The 19,892-nt window shown below is 40.8% G+C and overlaps 1 protein-coding gene across 5 annotated transcripts in view; it reads right to left on the bottom strand.

Moving 5' to 3' along the window:
- Positions 1-19,892, bottom strand: part of zic6 (zic family member 6) — a 96,165-nt gene that overhangs the window by 12,587 nt on the left and 63,686 nt on the right. For 2 of the 5 annotated variants that reach the window (XR_007450085.1, XR_007450087.1), the window contains 3 exons: positions 13,083-13,152; positions 11,057-11,197; positions 9,491-9,593 (listed from right to left, as the gene is read on the bottom strand). Coding sequence is in view for 1 of the 5 variants with exons in the window: in XM_049586196.1 (XP_049442153.1) it covers positions 17,494-18,119 (626 nt within the window). In the remaining 4 variants the exon portion in view is untranslated. Of the gene's footprint in view, positions 1-9,490; positions 9,594-11,056; positions 11,198-13,082; positions 13,194-16,736; positions 18,120-19,892 lie in introns of those variants that run through there. The other 3 variants (XR_007450084.1, XR_007450086.1, XM_049586196.1) reach the window with 3 other exon arrangements.

The raw sequence follows: 19,892 nt of genomic DNA, 5'->3' as shown, positions 1-19,892 counted from the left end.
GACACAGAAAAACTGCAATCGCCACCAGAGTGACCTTCGTGTCTGGAACGATAAAGATTAGAATGGTGCTGTGTCTGCCTCATGTTTTCACTACTTGAGCCAACTGGCACAGCGCTGGCGTCCTCTCCTCGGCTCCCAGTCTGCCATGATGACAATGGCAACCAGCTACCGCATGGCATGCAGAAATGACAAAGCAAGCCAAGGGATATTTGGAAGATGGGGAAGATAATACGAAATACAACTGATCAATCACTCTGTTAAGAAGACGCCGTCCTGGACATTGCTGTCGCTAGCCGTTTTGCATTTCTGGGACATCAGCCTCTTCGTCCATGTTTGGAGTACAGTACGCTTTCAGTGGCTTTAAAAGAGGCAATTTCAATAACTGGAGAGAAGAAATTAGGTTCTTTGAGGATTCTAAGTTTGTATCCTCTAAAGGGCTGAATTTCTTCTAACCACGAGAACTAAAAATGGCCTACATTCAAGTGTGCCACGAGCTTATCTGCTGTGTCCTGCCTTAACCTGCTCCAGTCTGTAACAGTGTGTGTGTGTGTGTGTGTGTGTGTGCTTAAGGAGAGAGGCAGTGTACAGCAGACAGACGGTGACAAACAGAACATTTGTTTCACCATTAAAGACAAAAAAGTCAAGGGTAGTCCTGCTGTTGTTGTCTTCAGAAGACAGAGATGTCTTACCCCGTTGCTGCAGCCAGAGATCCACCCCTGCATGACATCACAGTGAACACACTGCCGCCAAATCCCGCATCAGCAGTCTAAATGCGCTTTAATTGGTGTGTGAGAAGCTGCTGTACTACCAGAGTATCCTGTAGATTTGTGACTGCTGAGCACAATTGAATTAGTTTTTGACTGAGAGTGACTTTGTTCATTTGGCTGCCACCTGCCTCTCAGTAATACAAATACTTCGCTATAGTTATCAACACAGACTCGTATCGGGTCTAATTTGTTTGCCAAATCTCTGCTACATGCAGGACTTCCTGCCAACAGGCTGCTTGTTTTGGAGGGTTGGAAAATTGTTTGATTTAAGAAATAACATAAATCTGAAACCTATTGTTCATGTCCCTCTCTGCAAAGTGCAATATCGCAATTAATAAATCATCTGTGGGAGTATTTATGAATAATGTAGACTTATATAGCCATCAGAAGTTTGAATATATAATATGTATGAAAACACAGTACAAAAGCTTTGAATAGGAAAAAAATATGGCTCATAAGTCCTGGGGCCTGATCTGATGATGGTTAAATCTTAATTTATGGTTCATTTAGATTTGATTGATAACTGATGCTAATGTTTCCACTCCAATGATCTTTACACCGTGAAGATGACGAATTATTATTTGAGATAAAGAGATGAATATTTTAAACTTTAAACAAGATTCTTGGGACAAACTGTCTCCGCACCACAAAATCCACGACTAGTTTACAATGAAGAATTCACCCCTGTGTTTGTTTTGTGCTCCTTCAAAGCCTCGACAGGTCTGAATGATAAGTGAGCACAGTAGCCGGGATGCTTCCCTGAACAGTTCACCTCTGTTTTGGGCATGACTGCTGCCTGAACTCTGCCCCCCCCCACTGAGACAATAAAACGGCTGGATGACTATAGGACTAGCAGAAAAGGCCGACAGTTTATAACTCAAGAGAGGCGAAGCTATACAGCCTGTGTGAAGATAAAGATTTAGTAACGGTAAGAGATTGGAATTCTCTCAGTCTGAGGTCAGACGGCCAAAGTTACCTTTCTCAATTCCCTGAGGGCACGTGAGGAGACCCTGGACTCAAGCTGGAGTGCACAGTTACACGAGACAAAGGAGTTGTCGCAGTGAATCAGAGACCTCATCATTCCAGCCAATAATTGCTTACTTGGTTTGTAAATGACATGCACTATCTTTAGTGGGTCGGTCTCCTGCTTTCACTTTGCTGCAGCCTTTTAAAGCCTATTACAACTAGTAATACGGACATGCAGGGAAACAAAAGTTAACTTAAATTATCATAAATGTGTGGCCAATCCTTCACAATAATTGTCTCAACACAGATTTAAATTTAGACTTAAATAATTTGGCTCACAAATTGCAAAGTATGCAAATAGGTCTTTAATTTTATGTCCTTAAATGTCTTTTTTTTTTCAAAATAAATCTTGAAGAATTTGAAGAGGTTAATTACACAGAGATGAGAAAAAAATGTCATTTAAACAATGTAATGTAAGCTTTTCATATGTAAAAAGTAATTTATACAACTTAAAGTTACATCAAAGATCCACCAATTCAGGTTTTTTCCATGAGAGAAATGTAAATAAAGCAGAAACCTCTCTGTGTGGGTCTTCAATAAAAGCTGTATTCAAAATTCTTATATAAAGAAAAGAAAAAAGAGCATTAAAGCCACTTATTGCAGAGTACTTGGATTATTTTATCATTTTCCTAACAGATTTATACATCAGGAAAACCTATTAGAGTATTGTAAGATGGAAATGTATCTAAATACAGCCATATTTTTTAAATCAACATATAAATGTACAGTGTACAAATTTAAATTTTTTAAAAGCATCCAAAAGTTTAAACATTAGCGCAGTATTATCTTTAGAGTGACTGGTGCATTATGATATAGGAGTAGTTTAAAAGTCTTGATCTTTTCACACTCTCAGAAAGAACTGTTATTGGAGAGGATTTGCTGTGAGATTCCCTTTTCATTCTAACGGCATTAAAAAGCGTAAAGACTGGGAGACAGAGGAGTGGGGCTGACGTCACAGTCCAAGAGTCACCCGCCGTGTGTTCGGCGTCTCCAAGTGAAGACTTATCTGCAAAGAAGTTTGGACGGACAATGTGGGTGGACAGGGCGTGAAACTACTATCATCATCAGTTCTGAATGAGAAAAAGAAAACATATCTTCCACAAAAAAGGAGGCTCATTCCAATTCAGCTGCGTTGTTAGGACAACGAGAACCATCCCTCAGATGATTAGTTCCACTTCAAAAGAATTTACTTTCCGCAGTGGAAACGTCCCCCTTTTGTGTCCTTACACAGGGTTTTCTCAGCCCAAAAGAAGAATCGTATGTTTAGTCAGCCTGTTTATTATTCCTTCTGTTCACACTACAATTGTATTAAATAAATAGAGTACTACTAACAAAGGCCTATTAGCCCATAAACATGTCCTGGTACACACAAAAAAGGCTAAATCACAGTCCCTGCATAAGAATTAAGATACTCTAAATGCTGGTAAAGGCATAAACTACACTGCTCGGGACATGGTGCCAGCTCAGAATGTCTTGTCACTGACATCATGAAACATGCATGTTATGTTGCACATATTTTGTCTAACTGGGGATTTGTTATGAGGCTCAGTCTCAATTCTGAGAGACACCGCCCTGTGCAAAGCGGCAGCGCATTTTCTGGTGCACATTTTATACATTAGAGTGAATGGATTGTGCTTGTTCATGTCTGATAAGCAGTGAGAAGTAGTAAAAGTTGTAATCTTTGAATAAAAATATCTAATAAAAATGCTATGCACACTTTAATTTACATTACACAGATTCACACATTTTACATATCACACTTTAAGTTACTCCTGTTTTGACTAGAATGTTAAAAACACAGTCAGAGTGTGCAAAAAAGTTAATTACAGGTAAATAATTAACTCTAATGTTTGGTGCAAATTTCATACAACCTAATGTGAATATTAATGTGTGGTTAAAGCAGCAGATCAAAGAGAGTTACAGCAGTTAGCGCGATTGTTAACCTGACTTCCTCGAGATTTTAAAGACACAATTTAAATGCAAAAGCGGCTCAGTTGAAGTTCTGCTGGTTGTTCAGATAAACAGACATCTTGCCTGAATCAATATCCCCAAAAAAAATATAGTCAACACACCTAAACGCAGATGAGTGGTATCAGGATGAAAAGTTTTTCATTTTTTTTATTTTTTTAAAGCAGCCTGCGACTGGCAGCTGTGACATTGTGGTTACTTGTATTGGATTTTTCTTGTTTTTTTAATGTGAGGTTTATTTTTGAAGCTGTATCCCCAAATCAGTCTGGAATACAAACATGTCTGCGGGCCTTCAGGCAACATGCAAACAGACTGGCAACAATAAGTGGAGCTTTACTTTTCTAACAAATAATCTGTTTATATAAGAAAACTAAATCTAAAGTAAAAATGTTCTTTGATTAAATTCTACAACTGTAAATTCCTGGTTGATTTAAAAAAAAAAAAAAGGGGTCGAACCACTTCAATCATTTCAGTGGTCCACTACTGCACTGTCTTTGATGACTGTATATTGCAGTATGAATACTGACTGGAACCGTGCTGGTGTGGCTCAGGAGCATCTATCCTTCCCTTCATGATCAGTGATGAGCCTCCTTGTGACCTACAGTATATTAATATGCTCAGCAGAAAGAGGCCTCTTGGCACAGGACACGCCAGCAGCAGCCCTTTAATGTTAGCAACTGTCAAAGCTTTGATTTCTGATTGATGAGTAAGGTCGGTGCAATAGCACAACGGCACTACTGGTCATCTCGGCCCTTTTTCCACAACAGGAAACATATCCTTTAACACAGCGAGGCAGCCCTGCCCCTCGGACCCTCAGCAGCTGCAACATCACCTGTTTGAAACTGCATAGCTATAAAATACATGCCTCACGGCTACAAATGTACAGAATAAACAGCATAAATGAAACATGTATTGACTGAGCGGGGGGCCAACATGAAGGAAGAAGAGTTTTTTTTTCAGTCCACTAGCCAGGATGAAAGAGAGAAATTGAAAACTGGTAGGCAGTTTATCTATAGTGTCACCAACATTGCACAGGTCCTCCTTCTCTACACCTGTAGCATTTGTTATTTCGAAAGACGAACATAAAGCATACACACTCAGGTTACAGTTTATTACATACACAAAGCTCAAACATGGTTACATAACAGCCGGCAGTAAATTCCCCCTAAAATACGGCTGTATAGTTCGTCTGTGGAAGCAGCTTATTACGACACATATTTACGTCTATTGTTAGGATGCATCCTGTGATGGCCATCGCAAATATGACGGAGGAGGAAATTGGGTGACGACATATAAAGAGAACAAAATCTGCGGTGCGTAGGCAGGAGGTCAGGGTGGATAGTTGGGTCAGTCAAACACTGGATTTTCATTGGTCAACTTACATAACATACTATACTTATGTGAGATATGTAGCGTATTTAACTTGCATACGTGACTTAAGGTATAATATGTAACATTTCTGCATTAAAAGTTCAAAAACAACGACATGGATGTTATATATTTTGTTGACTTGTGTACCTACATTACTCTGAATATTTCCAATAATGTTCAAACTCAAAGAAATAAAAAGTAGTTTTATTGAAGACATGGCGTGTGTCATCATGGTCGCATCCTCTTTACCTGTTTGAGTTGTTTTAGGGGAACATGGAAAATACCAGATATGTCATCCTAAATCCTATGAGGTGTGTTATACTAAATAACCTTAACACGGCATTTTTTTCTGCCACACAGCATCATTTTTTTCCATTAATGGTATGCTATTGAGCAACACAGTAGCAAGCTAATGCGTACAGTAAGTTAATGTATATGGAGAACCACATACTGGTTTTCTTTTTTTCCCTCTACTATATAAAATGGCTAAAATCTCCAGCATAGAACTGGCTATACATGTGTAACAGCAGCAACACAAAGTTTGCTTATTCGCTTGGGGAATCAAAGCGGTCTGAATAAGACGCCTGGCACTGTGTTAGCACTAGCTGAACTCAAGTTGCTACAACTACCTACTAACTGAAGGTCTCTGTATTCCCCCGGCCAAATACCACCACAATAAAGTCTCATTAGGGAAACACTGTTCAACAGGATCATAAAGTTATTTTCAGTATGAATATTTTGACCACAGATAACAGTGCTCGGCTACACCACAATTTAAAATTAGCTGCATAATGTTAGCTACAGTCACTGTATGGGTGGTCAACTAACCTAATGCTAGTAATAATTTAGCAAGATAACATAACATTAGTTTCAGCTATTTCATTAGATTGACATGACACAACATATATAAGTGTGACTTCACGTACATGAAAAAAAAATTACTCGGCTACAGTTTCCTTGTCTGTGAATACAACAGCTCTCATTAGGGCTGCCCCCTAAAAGTCCACCAAACATTAGGTGATCAGGCAAGATTTCACTGGTCACTTAGTCGCAGAAGAAGAAGAAGAAGAACAACAACAACAACAACAAAAAAAAAAAACGTGAAACTCTATTTGGAGCTGTGCCTATTCAAAATAAATGAAAACTATATGACTGGACCATGTGGGAATCTAATTTGAAAGGACAGACACAGGAAGAGGCCACGCTCAGCAGTCAGACAGGAGTCACGTTAATTTCCAGGGCTGATACCTGTGGTTATTCCACAGGCTAGTTAATAACATGTCAGGCAGGAAATCCAAAGTGTGGGATCATTTTGAGAAGGTGAAGGACGAACCCAAGGTGATATGTAAACTCATCTTCATTGGTCGACTACAAACATGACGTATCATCTGAAACATGTCAGTAGCTACATGCCCATTAGCCACTTAGCACAATCATTACTGCTTTGCCGACAGCGTCATTACCAGGCGGCTCGCTCAGTGTGTGACGTGCACTTGTAGATAAAATATAGGCCTATATTAATGAAGGTTCATTAGTACGGTTTTATATTTCTCTGTAATGTAGCACAGTGTTAACAGTTTTACTGATACTATTCTTTCTCACACCTTCAACTCAAACCACTGTGTTGAGAGACCGTTAGTGACAGAAATTGGATATTGTGCATTTAAGTTACGTAATAAACAAAGTTTTTTTCTGGACCTAACGAAGTAGTTTTCTGTTTAACTGCAAACAATAAGGTTGTATGCTGATAAAAGCATTACATTTATCAAAAACTAAAATTCCTCCTATGGGCTCCCATAGGTGAAGGGTTCTGTATCCAACAGTTAATGAATGATGATATAATAAAACACACTTGAAATAATGTTGGCATCAATTAAAACTGAAGTTTTAATTGATGCCAAACAGTGTACATTAATCAATACTTAAAATGCTCTTACATCTGCTTACAGCTACATTACAGTGCGTAATTATATACTGCTTATGAATACTAAATAGGGGGACTTGCATATTTCACAGTTGCATTAGCTGACTGCATTAGTGTGAGCTAGATGTACCAAAAAACTGGCAAGTGATTGGCATGTGCATATGTCTTCAAAAGGAGCCTACTTGTTGGTGCGACTTTGTGAAGGGTGGAGTACAGTTTGACCCCTACAGCTATAGTTTCACACCACAACCACAGGGAGAACCACACCAAGCAGAAATACACTTTATTAGGTACATCTGTACAATGTAATGCAATCCAACACAACTGTTCTGCCATAAAGTCTACTTTTATGATGCTTATTACGTTCAGTATTTATAGAGGTGTAAATTCAATTATATGTTTTAGCATCAGGTTCATAGTTAGCGGTGGTGTTGTACTGGATCACATTATCCTCAAAGGTGTTTCTAATATTCCGCTGTAAATAGGGAGGACAAAAATTAGACCTCTCAACACTGATCGGTGTAATGTAGACCAGTGCGACACCACCTTTAACTTTGACTTCAGCAGTAAACATGTAATTGAGTTTACAAATTTACGACAGAATCAACAAAACCTGAACATACATGTAGAGTTTACAGCAGAGAACTGCACTAAATTGTACAGGTGTACCTAATAAAGTGGCCACTGGGTGTAAATAAAGTCTTTCCACCAACACAAACTAAATTATGGTTAAAATGCATTATTATTTTTTCCCTTTTTTGAATAAATGAGGACGAGCTGACTTGGGGAAAAAAAAACAAAAACTTAACTCAACTGCAACTAATTGCTCCTTTCATCTATCCAATTAAAAGCAGAATTTTAATCCGAGTAGTTTATTTCTTGTTTTGATAGCTCATCACGTGCCACAGCCTTTTAATCAGCACAAAAATGTAAGTATTGCATATTAATTCTGCACTGAGGGATGAGCAGTTATTTACACTGGTGATTTTCATCACTCTCTCTCCCTGCGCGGGACTCCTCCAGGGCCGGCCCCTCGATGACTGGGCCCTAATTGACAGCCACACTGAAGGATGTGTTGGCAAAGCTAGCCTGCTAACTGCTAATATTTTCAATCCATACCCACTCAGGTGTGTATGTGTGAGAGGGTGTGAGGAGGTTGTTAAAATGGTGGCGAGGATCAATAGGATGTTGTTGTTAGTGAGAGACCTTTCAAGGGAAACATCAGTAAGGTGGCATCACAAGTTGTCATGTGTGATGTTTGTGAAATGTATCTGGAATGTCTCTACCTTCAGCTGCCTGTATAAACAGTCGGCGGCGACAGCTCAGCCTCCCTGCATTTTCTGTGATGAAACAGCTCGGTTGCATGAGGTAATCTCACCCTTACCCAAATGAGATGGTAATGCCTTCACTCAGGGAATTCAGCAACACGCAGCAGCACCTAGAAGGAGGCAGTGCAACTCAAATGGGACTAATAATAGAGCCTCCGTTCTCTTAACTCGGAATCTATATTGTACGCTTCAAAAATGAGATCAACTATATGGGTCAGTGGGATTTCTGTGAGAGGAAAAAAAAGAAATAGAAAAGGAGCAAAAGAAAATATGCTCTGCTGACAACAGATCTGAGGAATGCAGCAGCTAATAAGAAAATGATTTGGGCAGAGTAACAGCTCAGAACTTTAATTAACAGAGCTGGTTTTAACTGATTGAAAGGGAATACATGTCCACACTCGTGTGCATGCGAGCCTAATTATTTTCAACCCCTTGATTGTCTAAATAGGCTTTATAAATAAAAGCACAAGTGACTTGAAATGTTCAAAGGAAATTATTTTAGAAACGGAAATGATCAAAGAGCAGTCTTTCATAACTTCTGTGATCTGTGAGCTAGAATACACGGGGACTTCAGTCCTCCACGCTGCTGCGGCCTAGGTTTAACTGTGGAGGACACACACACAAGCACGCACAAGCACGCACACCACTACTCCACCCCCAACATCTGGCTTTATCAAGAGACAATAAAGGATATTTATTAGCCTCCATCTTTGTTGAGCGTGCCCGCACATTACACTGAGCTAATAGAAGAAAACAGCATCAATTAACATCAATATGACATATGATATAGATGTGAGAGAGATAAGATGTGAGATCATCTATAAGCATCCAGGGTGATGGATTTACAACATGGAACAACAATAAATCTGGTTTTATTATGGGAATGAATAATGAAACGTGTTTAGATAATGATGTCAGTGACTTCACGTTGCCTCTGGCATCTTGTTCACATGTGTGTATTACCAACAGCCCACGCTGGTTCCTGATGTGTTTACTCTGTTGCTTATGTTGCTGGCTGATATCTTTACTTCATGTGTTGATAAAAGGAAGTAAATGTACAACATTTCAAAACACATGCAAGAGAAAGAGCACAGTTGGGTACTTACAGTGCAGCTGCGCGGTGATAAGCTGGAGAGAGGGAGTGGCGTCTCTCTTTTCTCCCTCCCAGGCTCCTTGGCATTATTCATGACCCCTCGGACGTGGTATATTCTGAATTAAATTAATGTACAGAGCATAGTTAATGATGTGTTTGATCAAGTGGTGATAAGTCAAATACAGTACATGCATAGCTTTAAGTGATTAATTTATAGCTGGGGCCTTTATGCTGGCGCTCTTAAAGTTTCTCATATTGCACACTTTAAAACAAGGATGTCACCATTTCCACAGCGAGCTCTTCTCTTCCACACACAAGTTTCAGAAATCAGACTGAGTGCTGACCTGGTATCTGTCAAAGCAGGGTGGGGATTTTGTATTTGTCATACCGAAGGCATTGCATCTCTGAGGGAATATGTTCTTTTTGTTACAGATAAATATTTCTGAGGCACACCCCAGTTACTCAGATGAATTGCATAATTCTGTCAATTACATAACTGGAGGAACACTATGGCATTCACGACAGCAGCGGTACAGATAATGTATCGTGAATGAAGCTGAGGGCATGTGCTAATTACCTCCGCTATATCCCACTTTAATAAAGGAGCTATATGAAACGCTGTGTTTTTGCATTGTGATGGATTTTTGATCCCCTGCCTCCTCCAGAAACCTTGAACACAGGATTATTCCCTGCGGACTGAAATAGATGCAGTCAGTTCTGCCTTGTTCTTTTTTTGAAAGTCATCTGTGGAAGGGTGCAAACTTCACAGGTTTAAGTCAGCAGCGATACTGGCGCAGCACTGATCCTGGGACAAAAACACTGCAGCTGTTCTTGATGTTAAATGTGTTAAAAGTGTCCGTACACACACCTACACATCCTACATGCCATTACCATATCATAGCATACGTCCGATACAAGGTTAGGCTGCCTCATTGATCATGAAAAAGATGAAGGGATGGTCCATCACTTTCCCTTTGCCACTTTTAAATCCGTTACCTGGGCTCCTCAAAGCAGCACTAGTGGCTAATTACTCTCTCTCAAGCCCCTCCTGCTCCCTTTAGCCTGTGGCTAATGATAAACTATCCCCATCAATAGTTCTTTAACTTCACAGGGACCTAAATGACACTTTGGTCTGTTTGGATTAATTTATTGATGACTGTAAATAAATAAAGCAACAATGCATTTCTTCCTGTTGCCTCTGTGCAGTGAGAGTGCCGCTGTCTGTGTCGAGCACTTTAGGGTCAAATCACATTTGTCCCCTCCATTAATGTCACAGCCTTAAAGCAACATATCATCACAGTGCGGCGCCTGGCCTAACTGTAATTGAAAAGGCCCAAGGGGAATTCCTAGGTTGTGTGTGGGGGCCCCCTAACCCCCGCCACCCTACATCCATCATTGTAGAGTTAGGCCCTAGGGTGTTCTTGTAACGCTGGAGGTTAACAGTGAGATCGCCATGCGTCCTCACTTACAGCTCTCTAAAATGTGGCCCCCATGGGCCCCCCCCGGACTGCCACCACACACCAGCTGAAAGCGACATACAGCATCATGTCAAGTGCATATTAATTTGACGGCCACATACCAAGGACTGCAAGCTCGAGTGTGTCAACACATCCATGTTCAGCGAATGGATGCACTTCAATGGGGATGTGATCAGAAACAGAATCCTTCCTTCAGATGTTGAGTTCACAGGCTTGATTACACAGCCGCCTTGCAATGCATACTGCAACAGATAAAATTAAACACTCGCGATTACTCGCCGCTTTGAAACACCCTGGACCGTGATCAATGTGATCTCTTTTTTAAGTTAAACCTCAAATGACAGAGATTTGAGAAATCATACAAAAAGTATTCAAATGCAGTATCGCACAACACACCAAATTGTTGCTAATGAAATGTGATAGTTTTGAGAGACGGCAAAGACAACAGGCACTTAGGGTCTCTTTGCACTGTTTTTGTAAAATCTAAGGCATTGTGTTCTTTAGGCGTCGTGATCAAAGCCTTTATAACATTTTCGAACAAAAGCTTCAAATGTATCCAGTAAAATGTGAATTATTAAACAGAGGCTCTAAAAGTCTAACTGATAATTTCTCAGAGATCATATACTGCCGAACTGTAAAGAAGCACAGATGAAGATAAAGGCATCAATTCTTGCTCCAGTGTGCAGATTTAAGCATATTCATCTGGCTCTTCACATACATGAAAGCTACCAGCTGCCCTTGCCAGCGAGTGGAGGACATTAAGGCTCAGCCTGGTTGATCTCTGATGACAAGGGTCTGGAGGAGGGATTAGAAGCAAGGGGACCAAAGTAATGGTCATTCCCTTAAAAGGATGGCACTGCATCTCATAGGCCTGGAGCTTACAGGAGTTGAAAGATCTTCAAAGGTCTGCTCACCCCACACAACCTACACTAACTCCCCCCAAAAAACCTTGGATGTATGAATTTTGAAAGATGTGGACTTTTAAAATATTATTTATTTTCCTTTTGCATTGCGACAGCCCACAACAAATACCGCAGGCTCTATCTTAAAACTTTCACTCTCAGTTTGTTGTTTACGCGCCCTATGAGATAATCATTGTCAGTCATTTGGTTGCCTCCTGAGCTTCGCAGCTCATAGGAGACCATTAAAGTCTCCATGATATCTCAGAAACTGGCTCATCACAAAATGTCAAAATATCTGTTACGTAAGGCATGGATAATAAATGAAAAAAAAAGGACATCTTTTTAAGAACCATCCACAGGGGTAAATTGCAATGCATCAAAAGACAAATATGCATTAGATATGAGGATAGGCGGGGCCTTTCCCTCTATCCCGCTGCATATCGGCTGCTCAGCGATTCTCAGTTTTTTGGTGAATTCTGCAACAATAGTCGGAGAGCTGAGCGTTCGAGGGGCTTGGGCTTAAGTTGACAGTGGAGCGACCGTTGGGGAGAGTGAATAGGAGCCTAGTTTAATAAGCCCTGGTACAGGCTGGACTACACAGGGGGCTGGCACCGCTGAAATCAGAAAACTGCAGTGCAGATGAAGATGAGAAAGAAATCTAAAGGATCAGTGTGGTTAAAGCACAAGAGCACAGTGCTGCGACTCCACGTTGCTATTCACCATTTTATGGCTTGTAAACACATGAAACATGTGCATATAATTGTAGTGATTGCATTGTCTTACATAAGAGCCCCTCTTCTGATGGTAAAGCTTATTAATTGTGAAGCTGTCAAATTAACACGGGCTTAGACATGAAACAGATTACCTTACTAATGTTCTCACAGAGTGACACGAGCTACACACTCTGTTGTTTCGTCTTACTGACATTTCTATTATATATTGTTGCATCTTTTCTTTTAGAATCAATCTTTGTTCATTACAGTTGCCCTCAGCATGGTTAGCATCTTTGACGCCTTGATGCCAAAGCCCTCAGTAGCTACCAGTCTCCAACTGGAAAGAGAATGTGAAGAAAAAAAATTAAAGCAGCAGTGCAGCTGCATCCAGTTTACCACGTGGGGTTGCAATTTTCCATGGAGAGAGGGGCAGTGTACAGAAAAGACAGATATATATGAGTCAAGTTCCATGCATGTTTGGGGGGAGAATCTGGCGGAGGACACCTACTTACCATGGAACCACACTGGCAGAGATTAGGGGGCCATCATGAAGGAGCCATAGAGGGTGAAGATAGCCAGGAGCTGCAGGGATAGAGATAGATGAGACGGAGGAACAAGAGGACCTGGCAAAAAAAAGGGGGGGAGGGGGGGCACAGAGGGCTGGATGAAAAGAAAGCAAGTTGGGGAGCAACAGCACCACTGGCTTTGACCTGGGGAAGATGGGGGGGAAAGCCAGAGATCCAATTAAAATCGCACTTGGTCAGTGAGAGTCAACGCTGACACAGCCTCTCCAGCTCGAGCCGAGTGCTTAAACCGTACTTGGAAAAAAGTACGAGAGCCTCACAGTAAGTTACGCAAGATGTCATACGTGGTTATGATGATGCATAAAACCAAAGACCTGGTGTGACAAAGTAGCCCACCCCCTGGTACACAGCTGGGGCTCGGCCCAAGTATGGCATAACAGACAGGCAGGGGGGCGAGATGGCAACCAAATGGATCCCAAGGTGAAATGGATTTATTTACATTAAATTGATGTATACCCTGTATACTGTTTCCAAAATGGCGCCTGCGCTTGTTGCTAGGCAGAGAGCACAAGAGTAAAGATGGCGGCGGGCAAATGGCAAACTGGGAAGCGGAGGTCTAATCAGTTGTGATTACTGGGGGGAAGGGTGTGGCAGGGTTCAATGATTATGGAATATTACCACAGCTTGGTCAGAATACACAACGGGAAGCTTACATGCTGGAGTCGGAGACATTTTAGGTTGCTGCCTTTGGCTTCATACACGTCCTCAGAAAATCAGTTCTCCACATTGCAAACACAGAAGCCTCTCTGAGCACAAAATAATGTTTGATCACCTCCATTGTGATTTCTGTGGAGAGATTTACTATTTTTAGAAATAGAGGACAGGAGGGCAGAGTGTGTGCATACAATAGTTGGGGTTTAGAAGATGAGCTCTGAGATAGAATATCTCCTGATTACTCTCAAAAAATTGATATTACAGTGACACTAAAAGCACTTGATGCAAGCTATTGATAAGGTTACAATACAAGAGGAAGGGGTCTCATAAATTTCAGTCATCACATCACTAAAGTACACTGATCAAAGCCAACCGAGTTCACCTCAATTTTCTGGAAGAAAGAAGCACTTCACAATTGAAATATGTTCCAACATCAACCACTTTAAATCCTTTATCTTTGACCATATCACACCACTTACCACAAAATCTTCAACTGCATAAAAATTATTATCTATATCACCCTGAGTCGTACCAGCGCAGACAGGTACACATCCTCATCAGCAGAAACATGGATTCAGTTCAAACTAGTATGTGACATTGTCAAAACTGAAACCCAGATAATGAAATTTGTGGATTGTTTTCAGAGAGAGACGCCTCACGGAAAGCCAAAAGCGAAATTAACTGCAGTCAAACTCTGAAGGGATTTGCAAAATGCATCATCAAAAATATCTGACTGTCCCTAAAGATGCATCCCCATGAGTATCGTGTGCAACATACACTTTTAACCAGCACACAGAATGCGTAAACAAGTTCATCAGAGCTTTGCAAAATATGGAGAACAATTACAGCGTAATGTTCCGCTTAAAAACATGACAGAGGATTAAAACCGTTATGGGATTTTTTTTAAATGTTTTTTTTTCCTTAAATATAGAAGGATGAACGTTGCAATAAAAATAATACGAGCGTCTTGTAGGCTTGTCTTGATTGTGTTTTGTTTTACAAATAGCATCAAACACTAAAACCAGCATCTTCTGAACTTCCAAAGAGCCTGAAGTGTATTAATATGGTCGACACAAGAAGGAAAACATCTCCTAATACAGTCTTGGAGCATTCACCCCTTGTATTTTTGTGGCCATGCACACAACTGCCCCTCCATCAAATCCTCTCACTGGAATAAAGAACATCCTGATTACAGCTAGTTAGCTGTCAGATCACTGTAAGCATATATTTCAAAGAAATGTAAAATTAATGCACTTTTGACCTGATATCCTTTTGAAACGTGTGAGGCAAATTGGTATATATAATGGCAGTATTCATCCGTATGTTTAATGTTATAAAATGCTGACATCCATACATACAGGTACAAAGTATAAAGCGTTGCTGGCAGGGGAGCTGAGGGGGTTTTATTACCTTATTCATTATAATTGTGACCTGTTTGACCTCCACAATAATCAAGCTGGATGAGGACAGACACTGTGTACATCTTTAGCTGTCCCATTAACTGTACTTAAATCTGGTCACTCACTTTCCAATCACTCTCCTTTTAAGTATTGTTAGAAAGAGAGGTGTAATTTCTGGCTCATGAAACAGGCAGAATGAGCTGTGTGACAACAGTAACTCACTACACATGAGTTCTGCACCAGGACTAAATAGTGAAACTGAATTCCAAGCTCTGCCGAGAAAAAGACAGGCTTCAAACAGGAATCTGCTCAGCTTATTTCTCTGAAATAATGAGGTGTTTGTTGACATTTACATTCCACAAGGTACAAAAACACAACCAAAAACATGAGCAAATATGTCAGCGAAACTGCAGCTTAGGTGAAGTGAAGCAAACATGTTGCTATTAGGAGTTTGTGCATCCAAAAACAGAAAGCTAACATCTTTTTGTTTGGCTTTTTTCCCCCCAAAACTTTCCCAACTTTTATTAACAGCCACATTAAACAAAACACCACATATCTGTCGTCTTTGAGTTGTTTGTGATTTTTTTAAACAGTGAAAAACATCTATCAATTCAGACTCAAAATGAGGAGCTGAAATTATTTGAATTTAAAAGCCTTTAGAGAGTGAATAAAAGTTTTCTGGTTTGAATAGAGTAATGATTGGGGATAAAAATTGAGCATTTATTTGTTAGTGTTTGGACAATACAATATTTTGGGGCTATATGTGTGTTTGCAGCTTACTTACCTTCAAGGTAAGATTTGAAGGGTGTGTGCGCGTATGTGTGTGCGTGCGTGAGCGACAGAAATACAAAGAGGGACGGAAATCAAATGAAAAGATAAAAACTGGTTATTGGATGTAAAAAAAAAAAAAAAAAGCAAAAATTGCTTTGAAGTGGTTGCAAAATGCACGCGAGGACGTGTCTCATTGAAAAACATTGAAACAGAATGCACGTTACCTTGGGGCAAATACACCTGTATCCAAAAACACGCGCATTAATGGCGCAGCTAAGAAATCAGATTGTAAAGTGGACGCTGTTTGGTTGTGAGAGGGCCGGTTGTTTTTTGCCTTGCAGAGTGACCATCAGATTTTAACCACATTTTACTTTCTCGCGTGTTTCTGGTCACACACACACAGTCACACCGGTGCAATAACCTCTGAGTTGCAGGCCTGACCTGCTCCTGCAACTATAAGCACACAATATGATCTTCTGCAGGTGAGAATATCCACCGTGTGCATGCGGTGCATTAGTTTGCACAAAAATCGCAAACCTGCAAATCTGACGTGCGCCACTAGAGAGAATAAAAATTAGAAATAAAGCATAAAAAAGTGAGATGAAAACGCATTGATTGGGTTTAACCACACACGCCTGATCAAAGAGAATATAGACACTTTAATAAAATATAGAATACATAATTAATTATACAGTAGGCTTATGTACAGTAGAACTGTATGCTAATTAAACGTTTTTAATAGTATCACGAACACTGGTTTATGCTCACACTGGTCTTACTTTGCACAGAAATGTGAAATATACATATAATACAAACAGGAATGTGTAATGAAAAGGGAAACTTAATCAAGAGGAGAGGAGAAATAAAAACCTACTGAGCCTCGCAGTATTTTAATTACAGACAAATCATGCTTCAGGCCCATCATCACGTGTTAGGTCCCAAAACTTCACTTGAGAGAGGGAAATTCAGATATTTATTATCTTGCGACATACATAAAGACATGAATAATGTTTCTATCTTCCCGACATACATTACATCTAGTTTACATTCAACAAAGACCCCTAATCTGAGGGCTACATTCAGCAAGACGCCTCCTTTCACTTTCCAGTAACAGCCTAAAAGTTCAGAAGACTTCCCATCAAAAAATCCTTTGTCCTTTTTTTGTCTCACTTAAGATAGATATCTTTAATAATTATGCAACACAGCGAACAATTAGGCATATACACTTTGTAAAAGTTCCTATAACCCACAGTGGGGGAGATATGGCTATAGGCTACGAGCCAAACCCAACCGAACAGGCCTCACAACAACAAATAAAGCTCGCCACATTTCGCAATGCAACATTTCAATAGGATGACTCAGGACGTGTCACAAAATATTTGATACAACATTCACAAAAAATACAGAGAGTAATAGAGACACTGGTGTAAGTTTTTAGGCTATAACATGGAAAAAATAGGCCCGAGAAAGAAAAAAAAAGCTGCAGGTCGTGGCGCATGTGTCCCAACAGGAACTCAGAGAGAGGGGATGTTGTTACATTGCTTTGGTGGGAAAGAGTCCACGCCGCTGTGGCATGTGTACCATCCATTGACGATACTTTTCTGAAAGGGAGAAGTGGAGGGGAAAGTCCGTGAGCTCTGGGCGAAAGTGTGACCCGTCTGTCCGCAGGGGTACTGGGAGGACTGGGACCTGTAGTTGCCTCTCTGTAGCAACAAAGGGTCCAAGAGGGGCTGTGACCTGTGCGCGGTGTAGTCCAAACTGCTGTCAAACGTGTGATGGAAACGTGACCTCGGGGTCGACTCGTCTCGACTCTCTGGGGACAGGGGGACATCTTGGGTGGAGGTGGGGGGCTGAGGAGGGCTGATATGGGCTCCATCCGGGACTCGGGTCGACCTGGCCTCCGCGATGTGACCCCCGTCGCCGGGACGCGCGTCATCGCTTTTGGGGACCTGGGCCTTGTTGCAGTGCAGCTTCATATGCTTTCTCAGGGAGCTCGGGTGGGTGTAACACTTGTCGCAGCCCCTGACCTTGCACATGTAGGGTTTGTCACTGGAGTGCACGTGAGAGTGCTTCTTTCGGTCGCTGCTGTTCGCAAACCTCCGGTTGCAGCCCTCGAACTCACATTTAAAAGGTTTTTCACCTAAACGTGCAAAAAAGAGAAATGACGGCGAGTTACGAGAATGCTTACAGGCCCGTGCATGCTCTCCCTATGCTCTAACACTGATCCTGGTGCACTCCATACCACCATGCTATTAAAACAATGAGCCTGCACACCCAAAAAATGCACATCCAGGCTTCACTGCGAAATGACTATCTGATCTCCATCTTTCAACCAGTGACTCTGCAAACCCACAGCCGCTCCTCAGCCTGTTGGTTAGACATGTTTAAAAATGCCACATCTTTACAGTAAATTATTATTAATGTGCAAAACTAGCAATGAGTCATGAAATTACAGAGTTCAGGCTAGTTGCTGAAACTTTGCTGCAGTCCTGCTCGCAACAAGTGAGGCGTTTAAGTGCGCAGTGACTCAACAAGGCTGCAGTTAAACATGCATTAGATTATGATAAACCTGCGACAGCGAATGCAAAGATTTGTTTAAATGGTTTTATCATGCGTAGAATGAATTATGGCTATCAAAATGCTAATTGATCTTCTAGCACGAAAATGCCTGCAGCTGTGCACTGTCCCTCCTGCACACACACACACACACACACACACACACACACACACACACACACACACACACACACACACACACACACACACAGATGCAGCGGACAATCAGACTCAAAAATAAAACTTCCTGTTAAATCATCATTTTGCAGGCATGCATCTTAAAGGATGTCTTTTGGAATTAAATAAAAAGTGAATGTATTTTTCTGACATAAATTATGTCTAATTAGCGACACACTACGCATGTGCAGTAATAACAAACGCCATTAAGCATCCCCCTTTTCTGTCTCTATTCTCTTTGCTTTCATTAGTAAAACAATTTAACACCACAAGTAAAAGGGGGTGCCTAATAAATATTTTTTCCCCAATCTGAAGCCTCTCTTCTTCCTCAGAGGGCCACTCACTTCATTCGGTAATTATATTTTAAATTTAAATGCCTGCATTTCAGTGTACTTTGTGAGGTCACTGCAGTCCCTGAAGTGTGTGTAGAAATGAGAATAAAATCAGATTGTGCAGTAAAATCTTTTTTTGTGTGTGCATAGGAGGAAGAGCCCAAAGACAGTCACCGTTTTTAAATGAAATGCATTTGATGGCATCATTTCACAGTGCTTGGTGGCAACTAACAGGCCCATCAAAGTGGTGTAAATTAAACAAGGCCATAAATAAATCAGCTTTTTTTTTTCTTTTTTTTTTTTTTTTTTTAAATGTGACTCATTTTGTTTGTATTTATAGTCATCTCATTTTGCTGACTGAGGTCATCTGTTCGCTCACCTTTTGATTTCCCACCGCATCACTGTGTGATGTGCTCTGTTAGTGTTCCTGAGTCCCTGGGAGGCAGAGGCAGCGTAACGGCTACGTCACAGCTCTCCGGTGTCCCAGCATTTATTTAATAATTTCACTGAATGAAGTGGGAGAGGCACCCTAACCACTAGGCCTGCACACCAGGCTCGTTTGTAACTGGCTTACTACTACTCATCTGTGGTGCCTTCACGGAACCTGGAGGTGCTTTTTTTCTGCTGCAAACAGCAGGCAGTGACAGAGACGGCGAGAGGCAGCGAGGAAAGCTTTGCACAAAAACAGTTTTAACAGTGGAGGCCCTAAATAACACTGCACAGGGATAGCAACAACAGGAACAATAATAATAATAGTGATAATACAAATAATAATAAAAACAATAATAATAATAACAATAATAGTGTGGCAGAATTGGCAAACTTCTATTATCAAAAATAAAATAAAA

This window comes from Epinephelus fuscoguttatus, linkage group LG9 (assembly GCF_011397635.1).
Source record: "Epinephelus fuscoguttatus linkage group LG9, E.fuscoguttatus.final_Chr_v1".
Taxonomy (NCBI): Eukaryota; Metazoa; Chordata; class Actinopteri; order Perciformes; family Serranidae; genus Epinephelus; species Epinephelus fuscoguttatus.
The sequence above is the reverse complement of the archived record's forward strand: the minus strand, read 5'-3'. Positions and strand labels throughout refer to the sequence as shown.